The sequence below is a fragment of the Pan troglodytes genome, chromosome 14 (assembly GCF_028858775.2).
Source record: "Pan troglodytes isolate AG18354 chromosome 14, NHGRI_mPanTro3-v2.0_pri, whole genome shotgun sequence".
In the NCBI taxonomy this organism is placed as follows: Eukaryota; Metazoa; Chordata; class Mammalia; order Primates; family Hominidae; genus Pan; species Pan troglodytes.
In genome coordinates this window covers 54,869,560-54,888,021 of record NC_072412.2, presented here as the reverse complement: position 1 = coordinate 54,888,021, position 18,462 = coordinate 54,869,560, and the positions used below count along the sequence as shown (strand labels likewise).

General features: G+C 39.4%; 1 protein-coding gene across 3 annotated transcripts in view; it reads right to left on the bottom strand.

The window, feature by feature from the left end:
* Positions 1 to 912: 912 nt before the first annotated feature.
* CDADC1 (cytidine and dCMP deaminase domain containing 1) overlaps positions 913 to 18,462 on the bottom strand; it is a 45,721-nt gene continuing 28,171 nt past the window's right edge. For 2 of the 3 annotated variants that reach the window (XM_522754.6, XM_016925715.4), the window contains exons 7-10: positions 15,874 to 16,043; positions 13,696 to 13,885; positions 8,086 to 8,146; positions 913 to 2,710 (exon numbers count right to left, since the gene is read on the bottom strand). In XM_522754.6, coding sequence (XP_522754.1) covers positions 2,637 to 2,710; positions 8,086 to 8,146; positions 13,696 to 13,885; positions 15,874 to 16,043 — 495 coding nt within the window. In that variant the 3' untranslated portion in view covers positions 913 to 2,636. Of the gene's footprint in view, positions 2,773 to 8,085; positions 8,147 to 13,695; positions 13,886 to 15,873; positions 16,044 to 18,462 lie in introns of all 3 variants that reach the window. The other variant, XM_016925714.4, reaches the window with a different exon arrangement.

The following is an 18,462-nucleotide window of genomic DNA, read 5'->3' as shown; positions in this document are numbered from 1 at the left end:
CCAGAAATTTGTCTCATTCCCACTGTTTGCCTGGCAAACCCCTGGATCCCCTCAGGCCCCACCTCATCACCTCTGCCTCTACAGGGTCCTTTCCATGACTCCCCAGAGTGCTAGTAAATCCTCGTGTGCCCCCACTGTTCCTACAGTTACATCCACAATGGCAGTTCTCAGCCTTAAAGGTCACCAGAATCACCCGCAAGGTCATGAAACCCCAGCTTGCTGGGCCCACCCTGAGAGGTTCTAATTCAGTAAGCCTAGGGAGCACCCTAAGAATATGCACTTCTAACAAATAGTCTGCTGGTCCAGAGACATTTTTTTCTTTTCTTTTCTTTTAGACTAAAAGTCTCGCTCTGTTTTCCAGGCTGGAGTGCAGTGGCATGATCTCAGCTCACTGCAACCTCTGCCTCCTGGGTTCATGTGATTCTCCTGCTTCAGTCTCCCAAATAGCTGGGATTACAGGCATGCAATACCATGCCTAGCTTTTTTTTTTTTTTTTTTTTTTGTATTTTTAGTAGAGACGGGGTTTTACCATGTTGACCAGGCTGGTCTTGAACTCCTGACCTCAAGTGATCTACCCCACTCAGCCTCCCAAAGTGCTGGGATTACAGGTGTGAGCCACGGCACCTGGCCTGAGAATCATTTTTCTTAATTACTTGATTCCATGCTTGTATCTTCCACTTGACTGTGAGTGTCTTAAGATCAGGACGCATTTCTCACACATCTCATCCCCGCAGTCTAGCAGTGTTTAGCAGTCATTCAATCAATCAACAAATATTTATGGAATGCCTACTGTGTGCCAGGTACTGTTCTAGACACTGGGGTTCAGCAGTTAAAAAGTACACACACACACACACACACACACACACACACACCTCCCTGCCCTCATAGACTTCACCTTCTGAGGCTACACAGTAAACCATCAATGATTATTTATTGAAATCTGACCAGTTGTACAGAAGAAAAAAAATGGCATTATCATGCCTCTCTTAATAGTACTGTGGAAATGCCTATTTTTCCCTTTCTAATCACAGTTTTTCCCACTTGTATGCTTCTTCCTCTGATATCCCATCCCAACACCCAACAGGCAAATCCACAGACCTGGCAATATGCCAGGATTTTGGGTCTTACAAAATATTTACTGATTGATTTATAAAATGGTGTACATGACATGTTAGTTAGAAACAACAAATCCAAGAGCTGAAGCATGAGAGTTAATATAATAAAGCAATTTGGGAGGTAAGCAATCTCAGTGTTTTTATACTGATAAGAATATCTTAATTCACGGTTTTCAAACTAGCCTTAGTTACCTCTAAGTGTACATCACCTCCTCTCCTGTCCTATCCCATGCCCTCCATCTGTGTAGTGTTTATGGCAGTTCTTGGCTGCCTTGTATGATGACTCTGAACTCCCCATGGTCCTACACAGGCTGCAGTCACAGCCCTGGCATGGAGCCAATGTTTGGATGGTCGTGCGTGTAATTCTGAGAAACTGGTAGGAAGCCCAGTGAGGCCGTGTGATGTGGTGGAAAGGCAGGGAACAAAAGCAGAGGCAAACCTGACCACCGCAGATCCAGGGAGACATTTCTCATGAAGCACCCCAGGCCACCCCTCTCTAACCTAGGAGAGAACAGAAAATGTACCTTCATTTTTGGAATAATTTTCTGAATGTTTCTCAGCAAATAAAAATGTGAGAAATCACAGACAGCAATCTGGAATAGCTGAAATGACCATACTTTCAAGACTTTCAGTATTTATTCTTGAGGTTGGCAAATGTTTTTAAAAGGCTCTTCCTTTTGAAGATCAAAGCCATGAGACAACCTATGTTAATTATACAGAAGGGAAGACTATATGGGGGAGCAGCATTTATTAATGGAATTCTAGGAAAGCTAGTTTCAATATTCCAGACTCAAATATTTCTTCTCTGTTAACATCATAACCAAATTTGAGGTTCACTGTTAGTGATTTCAAGAGTCAGTGATATCAAGCAGCGACACTGTCTCAGAATAACACTCTCTTCCTATTGCTACCCAAAGTCTGTGATAAACAGGACCACAGAATTAACATTTACAAAATATACTTTAAAAATGGAGACCAAGTCCACTAACTTTATTTTTATGAGTCAATTCTAATTAAGTAAATTCTGATTACTAGAAAGCTTTGGGTATAAATGTGATCTTTTGGTTTGCTATACACTGACTCTTAAAAGATGACACTTATTTCCCTGGAGCAGTTTACTAACTGTCACTCTTGTAATTCAAAAGAATTAATATTTCTCAAAAGGTGTGTGATTCCCTGCAGAGGCATGACCTCTTGTGAAGCAGACCCTTTCAAATTGGCTAATATAAAGTCAAGATAAATAGAAATCAGTCCCTGTTGGTGATTACATTGGTTTAAGTTATTGCTCCCTCATTTCGTGTAATAAAATAACACACTACTACATTATGGAAAACCCACACATAAATCTAAAAGACAAATATTCTTATTAACACCATTTGTATCCTAGAAATAAATTAGCTTCCTTAAAAAATCTTTTCAATTATTCACAAAATCCATCCTTATTTTCTGAATGAACAAGGCTGAATTTTAGAAGTGCAATGAAAAGTTCTTGAGGTTCCCCTGCAGTGTAGACAGGCCTTCTTAGTGGATTCCGAGGCGCAGCTTCTTGTCCTGGTGCTGCTCTTCCTTCTGTGGGACAGGTCTTAACACACCATCTAGCATTGAGAATAACGCTAGGTCAGGACAGCTTCATTTCAAACCCATGACTTGTTTCAGCCTTACACGTTGTAAGAGCAAAACAATGCTTAAGTTAAAGGAACTTTCACTTTATTTTATCTTCAAATTCTCAATTGTAGAGAATCCAATCTAGATAACTTACTCTCAGGCAATACAGAATCTGGCTTTTAAAAACTGGATTCACATTGGCCGGGTGCAATGGCTCATGTCTGTAATTTTAACACTTTTGGAGGCTGAGGAGGGAGGATAATTTGATCCCAAGAGTTCAAGACCAGCTTGGGCAGCATAGGGAGACCCCATCTCTACAAAAAAAAAATTTTTTTTTAAACAGGTGTTGTGGCACACACCTGTAATCCCAGCTACTCAGGAGCCTGAGGTGGGAGGACTGTTTGAGCCCAGAGAGGCCAAGTCTGCAGTGAGCCATGACTGTGCCACTGCATTCCAGCCTGGGTGACACAGCGAGACCCTGTCTAAAAAAAAAAAAAAAAAAAAAACCAAAAACTGAATTCACTCAACTGTGTACGGCAAGTAATTCATAAAACTTTTTGTTTTATGTTTTTGGTGGGGGGAAGTCTTATTACTAGACTGGAGGAAACAAAATGTACCTCCTAAGGGAGAAGGGGACTGTGTGTGGGGTAGGGAGAATCTGGGGACTAGAAGGAAGATGGACTTATCTGACTGGGCAGGCTGGGAAAAGAGTATGGCTTCAACCTCTTCCAGGCTTTTGTGTTTAATAGCTTTATTTGTACAATAAATGATACATGTTTAAAGTATGCAATAAACTAAACATATTTAAAGTGTATAGCTTGATGAATTTTTTTAATTTACTTTTTAATTTGTAATATTTGTAGAGATGGGGTTCTCAGTCTGTTACCCAAACTGGTCTTGAACTCTGGGCCTCAAGCAATCCTCCCACCACAGCCTCCCAAAATGATGGGATCACAGGAGGGAGCCATTTTGCTTAGTCCAGTTTCATGATTTCTGACATAAGTACACATTCATGAAACTATCCCCACAGTCAAGACAATGAACATATCTATCACCTGCAAAAGCTTCTTTCTGCCCCTTTCTTCCCATCTTTTGAGGGATTTCCTGCCCTGAGCCTGTATGTTCTGCCCTGCTGTTTCCTTGTCCTAAGGACACCTGGGCCAGGGCTCAGACTTGCCTTCCAGAGGTAGATCTGGAAAGCCACCCCTCTCTCTTTCTCGTTCTCATCGTATCATGTAATATTTGAAACATTCTCTCTCTCTATATATAATGTATTATGTAATATATAATAATATATACATAATACAGATGGGAGTTCTAAAGCTAACAATAAAATGAACACTCATGAACTTACTGCCCCAAAAGAGTTACAGTTTGTTTAAAACTGAATAAAACTACATTATGTGTGTTGGGGGGAGATGGAAAAAAAACAAAACATACTGCCGAATCCAACAACTAGAACATTACCAATTCCCGTGCGCCCCTCTCTCGTCCCATCCCCTTTCACCCCACTCAGAGGCAACTCCTATCTTGATTTTCGTGTTTATCAATCGATTGCTTCTTAACAATAACTTTACTGTATATACTATATATTAAAGTATATTTTATTTATTTATTTATTTATTTTTTGAGACAGGGTCTGTCTCAGTCTGTTACCCAGGCTGGAGTGCAGTGGTGTGATCTCAGCTCACTGCATCCTCAACCTCCCGGGCTCAGGTGATCCTCCTATGTCAGCCTCTGCGGTAGCTGGGACTACAGGCACAGGCCACCATGCCAAACTAATTTTTTGTATCTTTTGTAGAGATGGAGTTTTGCTGTGATGCCCAGGCTGGTCTTGAACTCCTGGGCTCAAGCAATTGGCCCGCTTCAGTCTCCCAATATGCTGGGATTATAGGTGTGAGCACCATGCCTGGCCTACCACATTTAACCAATATATGGTATGTCTTTTTGAACTTTATACAGAAATGGTATCATAATTCTGTAGTTTGCTTTGTTAAATTCAACATTTATATTTCTAAGATTCATCCATGTTGAAGAATGTAGCGCTAGTTCATTTGTTTTCACTGCTATATAGTAGTCCATTGTGGGAATACACCATAATATTTTTATCTAACCACCCAAAACAAACATTTGTGTTATTTCCAGTTTTTGCTTTTAAAAACAATATAGCAACAAATTCTTTGTCTCTCTGACTCTTATACAATATGCAAGAGTTTCTCTAGGGCATACACTTATAAAAAATGCTATTTCAGGCCAGGCGTGGTGGCTCATGCCGGTAATCCCAGCACTTTCGGAGGCCAAGGCGGGCAGATCACCTGAGGTCCAGAGTTCGAGACTAGCCTAGCCAACGTGGTGAAACCTCGTCTCTACTAAAAATACAAAATTAGCTGGGCATGGTGGTGCATGCCTGTAATCCCAGATACTTGGGAGGCTGAGGCAGGAGAATCTCTTGAACCTGGGAGGTGGAGGTTGCAGTGAGCCGGGATCACGCCACTGCACTCCAGACTGGGCGACAGAGTGAGAGTCCGTCATAAAAAAAAAAAAAAAAGCTACTTCCATGCAATGTTAATTTGCATTTCTCTGACTACTAATAAGTTTAATTGTCTTTTCATGTGTTGATTGGGTGAACTAAGTTCAGTTCACTCACCTTGCAGCAGACCCAGACCTGCTCTCAGATCCCAGCTTATATGGACATTTGTCCCCAGGATAGCTCTGGCTATTGTGTTCGCTTACTATTGCTCCTCAGATTCCAGCAAAATGCCTTCTTATCTCTATTTTGTTCTTAGGAGAATATTTCTCTTATTTTCTTGAAAGCTCCATGACTCTTTAAAAAGAATGCTTGTTATGGGTTACCTGGGTTCCATTTGTATGGAGTGGAAGGGCACTTGAGAGTTGTCAGTCACACTGCCTGCCTTCCTTCTCTGTTTGTCCCTGCTACTGGCACTGAGAGAGTATCCAGCAGCAAGTCCCCCTCTGAGTTAGACAGACTGATTTACCCAAAGGTCAAGCCCCAGTCTAACAACAAAGCTGGTGTTGTAACTTTCATCTGTTGATTCTGGTGTCTATTTCTCAACTGAATCAAAAATTGGAAAGGAATTACATACTGTATGATTCCATTTATATGAAATGGCCAGAATAGACTAATCCATAAAAACTGAAAGAGTGGTTGCCTAGGGCTAGGGGGAGTGAAGAATGGGGAGTGACTGCAAATGGGCATGAGACTTCTTTCTCAGATAATGAAAATGTTCTGAAATTATGTTGTAGTGATGCCTGTACAACTTCATGAATCTACTAAAGAGCAAATTTATGATAGATGAATTACATATCAGTAAAACTATCATATAATTAAAAAGGAAATGGGGTATTGCTTACTGAGATAAAACACTTGTTCAAAAATGCATAAACATAAACTTAACTGTTCAGTTGAACTGTCACAAAGCAAACATATGTAACCATCATCTGGGTCAATAAATAAAACATTGCCAGCAAACCAGAAGTCTTCCTTTTGTCCCCTCCTTCCAATCTTGGGGCTTTAACCACAGCATGTCTTCCTTTTCCTTAGTAATCTAGGAATAATAAATCCTAGATACAAGCCCTTTGTTGATTATAAGTGGCAAGTATCTTCTCATATTCCATGGCTTGCCTTTGCACTCTTGTAGTGATATCTTTTTTTTTTTTTTAAGGCAGGGTCTCACTCTGTTGCCAAGGTTGGAGTAGAGTGGTACAAGCATGGATCACTGCAGCCTCAACCTCTTCATGCTCAAGAGATCCTTCCACCTCAGCCTCCTGAGTAGCTGGGACCACAGGCATGTGCCACCACAATTGGCTAATTTTTGTATTTTTTGTAGAGAGAGGGTTTTGCCATGTTGCCTAGCCTGGTTTCGAACTCCTGGGCTCAAGCAATTCACCCACCTCAGCCTTCCAAAGCGCTGGGATTACAGGCGTGAGCCACTGCACCTGGCCTAGTAATATATTTTAATGAACAGATATTCTTCATTGTAGCATAGATAAATTAACCTTTTTATGATTCATGCTTTTTGTATCCTTTCCCTAACATAGGAAATTATTCATTGGCCCCTTCAAACACTGTCATTGAGTATACATTATTTAATCAGATGTATAGATAGACAGAGAGACAGACCGACAGATAGATAGATAGATAGATAGATAGATAGATACGGCCTTTTTTGCTAATAAATTTTTAAAAAGAAAGATGCAGTGGATATGTACTTTTTTCCAAATTGCAAACAATACATTTTCTATTTGAATCAAATAAAGCTAATTCAGAACACTGAAAATCAATATATTCACAGATAAATTATTCTAAGACCTTTATATTTCTTGATTTTTCAAGGTTAAAAAATTGTTATTATCAAGAAAACTTACAGAAAACTTCCATTTACTTCAAATCCAAATAATTCGATAATATAGTTACTGTTTTATTTTTATTTTTAGAGACAGAGTTTTGCCCTGTCGCCCAGGCTGGAGTGCAGTGGCGCTATCTCGGCTCACTGCAAACTCCACCTCCTGGATTCAAGTGATTCTCCTGCCTCAAACTCCCAAGTAGCTGGGATTACAGGCATGTGCCATGATACCTGGCTATTTTTTGTATTTTTAGTGGAGACGAGGTTTCACCGTGTTGGCCAAGCTGATCTCGAACTCCTGATTTCAAGTGATCCCCCTGCCTTGGCCTCCCAAAGTGCTGGGATTATAGGCGTGAGCGACCACGCCTGGCCTATAGTTACTATTTTAGAATAATATTATATAGCACTCATATCTAAAATTATGTGCCTAAAGAATTGTAAGACTTCTCAAAGATTATATTACATTCAAAATATCTGTAGTAGTATACGAATAATAAAGCTTTAAAGACTAGTAATTCATTATGGTAGCTGTGATGATTCTTAGTTAATCAGATTATTCAAGTTACCAGAACATTTCCAATCTGGGCAAATGTGGCTTTACTCTAGAAGAATGTATATATCCTCATCATTTGGTCCCAATCCATCTGTACTAATTATACATATTTTTCCTTTCTCACTCCCCAATAAGCTTTTGTTTTGTTATAGAAGAGCATTGCTGTTTACTGTTTCATATGCATTTAATTTATAAAGTCAATTTGTGCATAATTATTTGTATTAACCTGTAGATTCTATAGGAGTAATTATTAATCGGCACTTTCCATAGCACCTAGCATATGGTAGACCCACAAATATTTATGAACAAATTGAATGGCAAAAATCTAACCTTCAAAAATAATATGCTCCATCTATTAACACAACAATTTTCATCACCTGATCATTAAAATTCACTGTATATCCTTTCTCCTCAGCAACAAAGTTCACCTCAATACATAAATACTTACTTTCTCTCCTTTCAGGCTCATTTTGTTCAAGACCATAAGCTCCTGATGGATTCAGCTGCCACTGTAAGAGTGCACAAACATTTTACTTGTTTAAAGAGGATTTAATACATAGCATTCCAGCACATTGATTTTAAATATCAAAACAACTTCTTAAAAATGGAAGAAAAATGGCTGGGCATAGTGGGTCACACCTGTAATCCCAGCACTTTGGGAGGCCAAGGTAGGTGGATTACCTGAGTTAAGGAGTTTGAGACCAACCTGGCCAACATGGTGAAACTCTGTCTTTAATAAAAATACAAAAATTAGCTGGGCGTGGTGGCACGCGCCTGTAGTCCTAGCTACTTGGGAGGCTGAGGTAAGAGAATTGCTTGAACCTGGGAGGTGGAGGTTGCAGTGAGCTGAGATGGTGACACTGCACTTCAGCCTGGGTGACAGAGCCAGCCTCCATCTTGAAAAAAAAATTAAAAAAATAGAAGAAAAAGAAGTTAGCATGTTCAAATTAACAAAGCCCTAATAACGCCACACTGAGTGATCCTGAATGATATAACTTCTGGGATCCGAATCAATACTCTTAGAGAAGTTGAAGATTCTTTACATTCATTTTAATTGGAAGTAAGTGGAAGACCAGAGGATTGGAGTGACTTGTCTCAGGTTACACCCTAACTACAGGGGGCAATAGAATTAGAACCCATGCCCAGTACTATGGAATTAACATCGCATTGTATTCTATCTCCAGGTCCTAGAGAATCTTATAATAGCTAGAAAAGGCCTAGGTATTAAAGAATGAAAATATGACCAAGATAGGCCATGCACAGTGGCTCACGCCTGTAATCCCAGCACTTTGGGAGGCTGAGGCAGGTGGATCACGAGGTCAGATAGAGACCATCCTGGCTAACAAGGTGAAACCCCGTCTCTACTAAAAATACAAAAAATTAGCTGGGCGTGGTGGCCGGTGCCTGTAGTCCCAGCTACTCGAGAGGCTGAGGCAGGAGAATGGCGAGAACCCGGGAGGCGGAGCTTGCAGTGAGCCGAGATTGCGCCACTGCACTCCAGCCTGGAAGACAGAGCGAGACTCCGTCTCACAAAAAAAAAAAAAAAAAAAAAAAAAGAAAAAAAGAAAAGAAAAAGAAAATATGACCAAGATTACCTTGCCTTTTAATGTTGTTATATTATAAACTATTACCTTCATCATATCATTTTATATCATATCATATATCTCCTCTGATTACTGTATTTCATCTCAACCATTCAGGAATAAATAGGGAAGCCTGAAGATTCTCAGATATTACATAGAATATTGGGGCAGCAGAAAATAAAAATGGAGAGTAATCGGTATCTTATAGCACAGCCCTTCTTTTCTCAGCTGGCTAGAATCTCTATCAGAACCACTAATGACTTAACCAAAAGGCCCTGCTAGGGCACCATCTCAGGACACACAAATATGGATTACCCGGGAGCCTCTTCCATAAGCATCAGTTCACTCATCAGATTAACTAGTTAACATCACGAGCCTTGAGCGGGGTTGAGATACAGGACAAACATTTTACCATGTATTAAAAGTCCCTGGAAAGGGAGGACATCTAGAAATGGTTGGCCACTTAAACGAACGGGATGGTTTAGGCTAGCACCAAGAAAGAGAGAAGACTTAGAAAGGGTAGGAAGCTACATGAGAAATTACCAAAAAAATGTTTAAAATGAGGCATTTTTTGAAAGACGTCAAACCACTAAAACCTATTAATTTGGGCAGACAAAGTAAAAACAAGTAATCCTGAATTTATGTTTAAGGACATTCATAAAAAGGCTTCTTATAACTGTAAAAACTTAGAAACAATCCAGGTGTCCAACAACATGGGAATGGTTAAATAAGTTAGGCCTATGGGTTGGAATATTGTGTTAAATTATTTAAAATATTTTTTAAAGAACTTTTAGTGGCAGAAAATACAGCAACATGTTAATTGTGGTATCTATGAGTTGTGAGATAATACACGTTCTTTTTTATTTTCCTAGTCTTCTACAATGAGCATATACTACTTTCATAATAAAAATAAGTAATATAACCTAATAGAGAAAAATCCACACATATTAAAGAGAAAACAAAGAACTGAGTATGTGGACATGGATATAGATTGATAAAATCTATTCTTGGAAACAGTGTTGCCCAGTCCTAGCCTGGTTTGTGACAACACCACAGAATAGAACTACTTATCTCAAGGTCTATGGTAACTTATCAAAAAGGAAAGCAAAAATCTTTCAAAGTTAATTTCAATTTGCTTTAATCTTAAAAACAAATACCAAATTTATTGACACACACTATTTTTGATAATCTTGGTACTGAAATTCAGATTTAGAACAAATTCTAGTTCATGTTAATTACTTGCATTTACAAAACTAGGTATCTAGCTAACCATCTACATAATATTTGCAGCCAGGCCAGATGAGAAGGATGAGAAGATGGACAGCTCATCTTCATTGGAGGTAGAACAGAGAACAACCATGAACAACAGCCTTTGGAACATGTGCCTGAGTGAGGGTATTTCCGGGAGGGTCTGGCCCAACTGGGTGCTTCCTTTCCCATCTCTGCCCCTGAAGATCCCCTTAGTCTTCCTGCCTCCTTCTGCTTCTCTTGCCCTATCTTAAGTTCTTCTGATCTCTTCATTCTCTTTACAATTGAAAAGCTATTAAAATCTACCAGTAAGCAAGATATTTCAGAATTCTCCATAACCCATCACTCATAGTCCTTAATCTTTATGATTAAGTCACTTAATCTTTATGAGGAGAACTTGAAAAACCTATTTATTCACACTCTTCAGGAGGAATGAAGAGACAGAAAACAAAAACACGGAAGTAGAGATTTCTCTGACTAGTTGGATATAAATTTTTATTGAGTTTTACAAAAAAGGTATCTTTCCCATCTCTGCCTTCTTTCAGTGCCATGTCAACACCCCTCTCATTTAAAAATGTGATAAACTTTAAATAAGACAATTAGAAAAAAATGACAATATTACAAATGGTAAAAACTTATGATACTTCATATACACATGACAGACACTGGATAGTATGTTTCTATATTTAAAATTATATACATATATAATTATATGTTATATGTCCAAGTTAATCATATATATGTATGTTCCAGGTACCCTGGACTCAAACTGATGTATATGGCAGGAATGTAAAGCTGAAATTTATAAACGGTTCTTTTATATCATTTTTCTTCCCACTGCAAATTCTAGTAGTTAAATGTTACATTAACTCATTCAATGCCAGGATTAAATCATTGGATGTCATAGAAACAATGTACGATTCTGGACAGGATCCTTTTGCTATATAAAAGCAGTCCCCAACCTTTGTGGCACCAGGGACCAGGTACCGGTTTCATGGAAGTTTTTCCACAGACCAGATGGTGAGGAGTGGGGGATCATCAGGCTTTAGATTCTCATAAGGAGTGCACAACCTAGATCCCTTGCATGGGCAGTTCACAATAGGGTTCACACTCACATGAGAATCTAATGCCGCTGCTGATCTGACCGGAGGCAGAGCTTAAGCAGTAATGTGAGCAATGGGGAGTGACCATAAATACAGAAGAAGCTTCTTAACTGGTACCCAGGGGTTGGGGAACCCTGCTATATAAGACATTTCTTGGGCAGCTAATGAACCTTGACTGGAATCTGTGGATTAGTGGCAGTAATGTATCAATGTTAATTTCCTGATTTTTATGGTTGTAATTATGTGGTTATTTCTCATTTGAGGAAATAAAGGGTGAGCTGGTATCATGTCAACAACTTCTGGGAAAAAATTTCTTTGTAGTGTTTTTATAACTTTTCTGTATGCTGAAGGTTTTTTCCAAATAAAAAGCTTTTTGAAAACCAAAATAGGCTGAGAACAGTGGCTCATGCTTGTCCCAGCACTTTGGGAGGCTGAGGCAGGCAGATCGCTTGAGCCCAGGAGACAGAGATTGCCAAGATGGCGCCACTGCACTCCAGCCTGGGTGAGATAGTGAGACCCTGTCTCAAAACAAAAACAAAAACAAAAGCAAAAAAAAAAAAAAAAAAAAAAAAAAACCCACAAAAACCAGAACCCAAATAGTGAAGAGGTATAAAGACTTTTAAAAGTTCTTGAGTTTTCCATGAACTACCTCAGTACATTTTTGGAACTATCAAATAAGAAATTCTTTTTTTCTCGGGCCAGTCGTGGTGGCTCATGCCTGTAATCCCAGCACTTTGGGTGGCCGAGGCCGGTGTATCACCTGAGGTCAGGAGTTCAAGAGCAGCCTGGCCAACATGGTGAAACCCCGTCTCTATTAAAAATACAAAAGATTAGCTGGGCATGGTGGCGTGCACCTGTAATCCCAGATACTGGGGGGTGGGGGGAGGGGGGCGGGGGTAGCAAGGCAGGAGAATCGCTGGAACCCGGGAGGCTGAGTTTGCAGAGAGCCGAGATCACGCCATTGCACTCCAGCCTGGGCAATGAGTGAAACTCCATCTCAAAATAAATATATAAATAAATAAACAAATATTCTTGTTTTCCTGATTTTTCTCATGAGAAATGTGTGTGTTTGTTTGTGTGTGTGCGTGTGTGTGCACCTCCCTTTGTTTGGGGGTGGGGGTGACCTTTAAACTATTGCAGGGGATCCCAAACCTTTGGCAGCAACCAGTGCTGGTCCGTGGCCTGTTAGGAACTGGGCCGCACTGCAGCAAGTGAGTGCAGGCGAGCGAGCATTACCGCCTGAGCTCCACCTCCTGTCAGATGAGCGGTGGAATTAGATTCTCATAGGAGCAGAACCCTACTGTGAACTGCACACCTGAGGGATCTAGGCTGCGTGCTCCTTATGAGAATCTATTGCCTGATGATCTGAGGTGGAATAGTTTCATCCCAAAACCATCACCCCATCTGTGGAAAAATTGTCTTCCACAAAACCGGTCACTGGTGCCGAAAAGGGTGGGGACTGCTGAAGTATTTTCACCTCTATCCACCTCTCTAAGCCAGAAAGGAGAGGGAAGAGATGGGTCAGAGATTTTTCTTTTATCAGCCACCAGATGGCACCAAAAGATCCACTGGCTCAATTCTCTACAGAGATGTAAATTCATAAGGCAGGAATCCTTAGCTGAACAGTTGCAGTTAGGTAAGGGTTTGCACATATAAATAAACTCAATAATAATAATAATTTGTTGAAACTCGGCCGGGCGCGGTGGCTTACGCCTGTAATCCCAGCACTTTGGGAGACGGAGGCGGGCGGATCACCTGAGCTCAGGAGTTTGAGACCAGCCCGGACAACATGGCGAAACCCCGTCTCTACTAAAAATACAAAAATTAGCCAGGCGTGGTGGCCGGCGCCTGTAATCCCAGCTACTCGGGGGGCTGAGACAGGAGAATCACTTGAACCCAGGAGGCGGAGTTTGCAGTGAGCCGAAATCGAGCCACTGGCACTCCAGCCTAGGCAACAGAGAGAGACTCTGTCTCAAATAATAATAATAATAATAATAATAATAATAATAATAACAATTTGTTGAAACTCTTTAAAAGGGTGGGAATCACTAACTTACAATATTGCAGCAGGGTACCTAACAACATAATACAAAATACACCTGAAAAAAATGTGTATCTACTTACCGTAAATTTGCTAACACCTTCAAGCTCCCCGAACCTCATGTAAGAGATGTCTGCCTTCTTTTTTCCAACATCTACATCTCCTGCATAGATTTGTTTTATGCCTGCACCTTTAATTAAAGGTACACACTCATCACATGGGCACTTTGTCACAAAAATCATGCTTCTTTCTTCTGGTTTTATTTCTTGACACCTACAAAAAAAATTATAAAATATCAGAAAGGTCGTTTCTGAAAGGGTAAGTTATTTTTTAGAAAAATCTTTAAACACTAAAATTGAGCTGTTTTAAAAACAGATTTATGACATTATTAATAATCATCAAGCCTTAGACTTGCTGAATTACTGAATGTTCAAAGTATGTAAACCCACAAAAGTGTTATGATACAACCTGAACATGACAATTATTATAACTAAAAATAATTTATTGATTCTAAGTAAGAGGTTCAGTTTCAGATTACAAAATAAATGAAATCAGGAAGATACAGACACCAAAGAAAGAGAGAAAAAACCCCCCAATGCTTTCTAAATAAGTACCTGTTTAGAATACTGGAATTAGATTTGAAACTGATACCTTAAGAGCTAATCATGTCTGATTAGACACTAACTCATCTTGTTAGACAAATGACACAGCCCTATCTGGTACCTAGTGGATAGTCAATAAATGTTTACTAAATGAATAATTAAATACTTAAGTTCTGTTTTGACTTATAGTTCCCTTACCCCTTCCCTATCATAGGATAATTTTAAAAAGAAAAGTTTCTATTTGATATATTCACACCTCTGTACAAAATGAAGCAAGTAAATCTGTAATGAAGAGGACAAGGAAAAGAATAGAGGGAATTTTGGGTGAAATTTTGCATGCTGAGGGTAGTTTAGTACTAACGACTGGGGCTGCAAGGACTGACTTCCGGGTTCTGAGGCTTACGTAGCTCTCAGCCAGCCATCTTCAATTCCTCCACCGCCAGCCTTCCATATCCATCTTCCTTGTTGAGACTGTTATTTACGTTCACCTGGACTAGGGCAACAGAATTCTATGCATCTAGTCTGTTCAAACAATACTACCTACATAATCTATAGCGTATGGCTCTGTCAATGCCATTCCATTTCCCCGCTGCCTACCAAATGGAGCATAAACTCAAAGTCCTCTCGAGTCCAGTCCCAGCCTGTCCTTGTGAGCTGCCTTTCCCTTGTGTCCACATTCCAGTCTAACTGGAATATTCATGCTCCTAAACACACCACGGATTTTCCTACTTCTAGACCGTTGCTTATGCTAGAAGCAAGAATGGTCTTCCCTTCCCTTCCAATTGCCCCAGTCTAGGAATCCTTTAAAGCTCAGTTCAGATGCCAGTTCTTCCCTAAAGCCTTTCCCTTGCACTCTCCCATTTGTCCATAGCAGCTCCAGAATGTCCGCAGCACTTTACATTTGCCCCTCCCACAGAATCCACAGCACAAGCTGGATGCCGTCTCATATCCCCTACTGCATTAGAAGCTCTCCAAGAACAGGAGACATGTCTTACACAGTTTTTTAATCCCTTAACCTTAATGGTAAAGGCTGAGAAGTGTTTGTGAAAATGATGTAAATTAACAGGTATAATCACTAACAAAAGCTCTTTTGAAGCAATTTGGTTCATTATAAATCCCTATTCTGAATACTGCAGGCCATTGTAACACAATGGTAAGTATTTGTGTATCTGAACATAAAAAAGGTAACGTGTGATGTTACAATGGCTACTTCACTCAGGAATTTTTCAGCTCTGTTATAATCTTATGGGAACACGTTGTGCATGTAGTCCATTGTTGCTCAAAATGTCTTTCTGTGGCGTGTAACTGTATTAATAAATGCGTGCTCCAGATTTAGAAAACAAAGGAGCTCTTAACATCCAGAAATATGAGAGGCTGAGCAAGATCCCAAAGGATAAACTTAAAGCAGTTTCATATTGGAGAGAGGCAAGGGAAAAAAAGACATGCTCAACAAATTGGGAAGACCTGAAGAGGCGATGACCTCAGGTCAGGTCATAGCTTCAGGTCTGGCAGTGAGGACCAAGCTTTACCAAAGTTATACTTCTGAAAGGAAACTTTCTTGGAATTTGAAAAAGGAAATAAATTACAATTATAAGAAAATTAATTTCAACCAACCCTTGCTACATTTTAAAGAAAAGTACACCAAGAAGGATTTCATACCTAAATGTCAAGGCATTCTGTTCCGCATGTATGATGTATCTGAATTTCCTTATTTCTCTGTCTTTCTGCTTGTCATCCATGTGTGGGAAGTCAGCATACTCAGATCCAACAGGAAAAGCATTGTAACCACATCCTACAAAGTACATGGCACCTGTTCCATCACAACTTCTCTACGAGAGTGAGCAAACCAATGGTTAGTTTCAACATTCTGAAAAGACACTTTGCAATGTATTTTTGAAGCTTGCTATCATACTTTGTATAATGAATATTCATTCAATTTTCTACAGTAAACTGAGCTATCAAAAAATATAATACCAGATACTCCTACTGCAGTGTGATCTTGTCAAAGCTAAATTCCAAGAAGGCCAACCACCTCTCTAATCTATAATCTCAAGGAAGTCCTTGTTTTTTGCAATTAATTAAATACTATCTTACTTAACTAACAAATTATTTCACTTGATTCAGATATTACTTCCCAAATAAATTATAGATCCTGGAGAGCAGAAACCATGTTATATATTTCTTTTCTATCCCTTCAACATGTTCGAGTATTCTGTACATAGCAGGTACTCAACAAGTGATTGTTAATTTCTTATGTGCTCTGTGCCATGCTACTGGTTAGCAAGTCAAAAACTTTTAAATACTTTAAACAGAAAATTTCTGTTGGGCTAAAAATGTGCTATTGTGATTTAGTTGGAAAATAAAAAATGCATTTTCATCTTCAGTATTTATTAAGCCTCTATTATATGCATATTATTATAGAACTTCTTACTTCAATGGCTCTTTCTTATTTCTCTTTTAAAGAGAAATAGTAGTTAATATGAATGCTTTATCAATTATTAGAATGAAATATTAGTAATGTGTATGTAATAGTTTTTTGGAATATGCTATAAAACTCATTAAACTTCAATATATTATAATTACTCATGATAATATCAACAGACTCATTACTGTAGCAGCTTCATAAAAATCATGTAATAGTGAGCCAACAAAAGCCTGCAAACAAAATATTATCTCATTAATAAATCTGTTTGAACATTTACTAAATGTCAAACATCATGCTGAGTTATTTATTTATTTATTTATTTAGAGACAGGGTCTCACTCTGTCGCCCAGGTTTGACTTCCTGGGCTCAAGTCATCCTCCCACCTCAGCCTCCCAAGTAGCTGGGACCACAGGCGCATGTCACTATGCCTGGCTAATTTTTTCATTTTTTGTAGCAACTGGGTCTCACCATGATGCCCAGGATTGTCTTGGACTCCTGGGCTCAAGGAATCCTCCCACCCCCACGTCCCAAAGTGCTGGATTACAGGCATGAGCCACTGCACCCAGCCATACTGAGTTTTACATGGATCATTTCATTTGATCAATTCTTGAAACAACCTAAAGAGTGATACTATTAATATTACTGTTTTACAGATAAGGAAACTGAGGACAAGAGTGATTAATTGTCTAGGGTCACAAAATGAGTAAGTAACATAGCCAGAATTCAAGCCCAGATTACTTGACTCTAAGCCATGTGTCTTTCCATTTCACCGTGCTGCCTGCTGGCCTACTCTAGAGATAACTAGAAACTGACATTCTCCACAAAATCATTAACAACCAGATGTTAAGCCAAAAGTCTGCTGAGCATTCATGTACACTCAAATGAGAGTTCCAACCACCAGTTAGACCTATGCTAGGTGCTGGAATACAACTGTAAACAAGACAGAGAGTCCCTATCCTCATGAGCCTTCTAGTCTGGGGAGGGTAAGAAATTGAACAGATAACTTTAACTGTGATGAATGTCACAGACAAGTTGTACAGAGTGCTGGGGAATTTCTGGCAGAGGAGCCTAGTATTCTAGTAGGAGTTAACAGTTGGGGTAGAGGTAAGTAGAGTCAAGAGGTATTTTGAAGGAATCCATTGTGCTAGGTGATTGATTGTATGTGTACAGTAACAGACAAGATGGTGACCACTGATGAGGGCGGAGTTTAGCAGGGAAGATACTGGATGAGTGAACTTGAGAAGTTTGTGAAACATCAAAGCAAATTGTCAGATTACTTTCTGTGAAGTCCCTGAGGCAAAATGTAGGCTCACCTTTCAGTCAGCTATATAGTTACTAAATATCTCTTGATTCTAGCCTCCTAACCCATCCCCACATCTCCAAGTCCTCATCTCTTTTTATTAATCTCCTTATTTTCTGTCTAGCCCTACCTCATTCTATTTATAATGCAAATCTGATCAAATCATTTCCCCACTTAGAACATTCTTGGAATGCACTGTCCAATACAGTCGCCACTAGCCACATGTGGTTAGTCTAGATTGAGAGGTGCTGCAGGTGTAAAATACACATAGAATTTTGAAGATTTAATATTTTTTAAATGCAGAATATTTCATCAATAATTTTTTATTGATTACATGATTAAATATTTTCTTAAAATTAATTTATCTGTTTTCCTTTTAAAAACATGGCTCCAGCTGGGTGCAGTGGTTCACACCAGTAATCCCAGCACTTTGGGAGGCCAAGGCAGGTGGATCACGAAGTCAAGAGATTGAGACCATTCTGGACAACATGGTGAAACCCCATCTCTACTAAAAACACAAAAA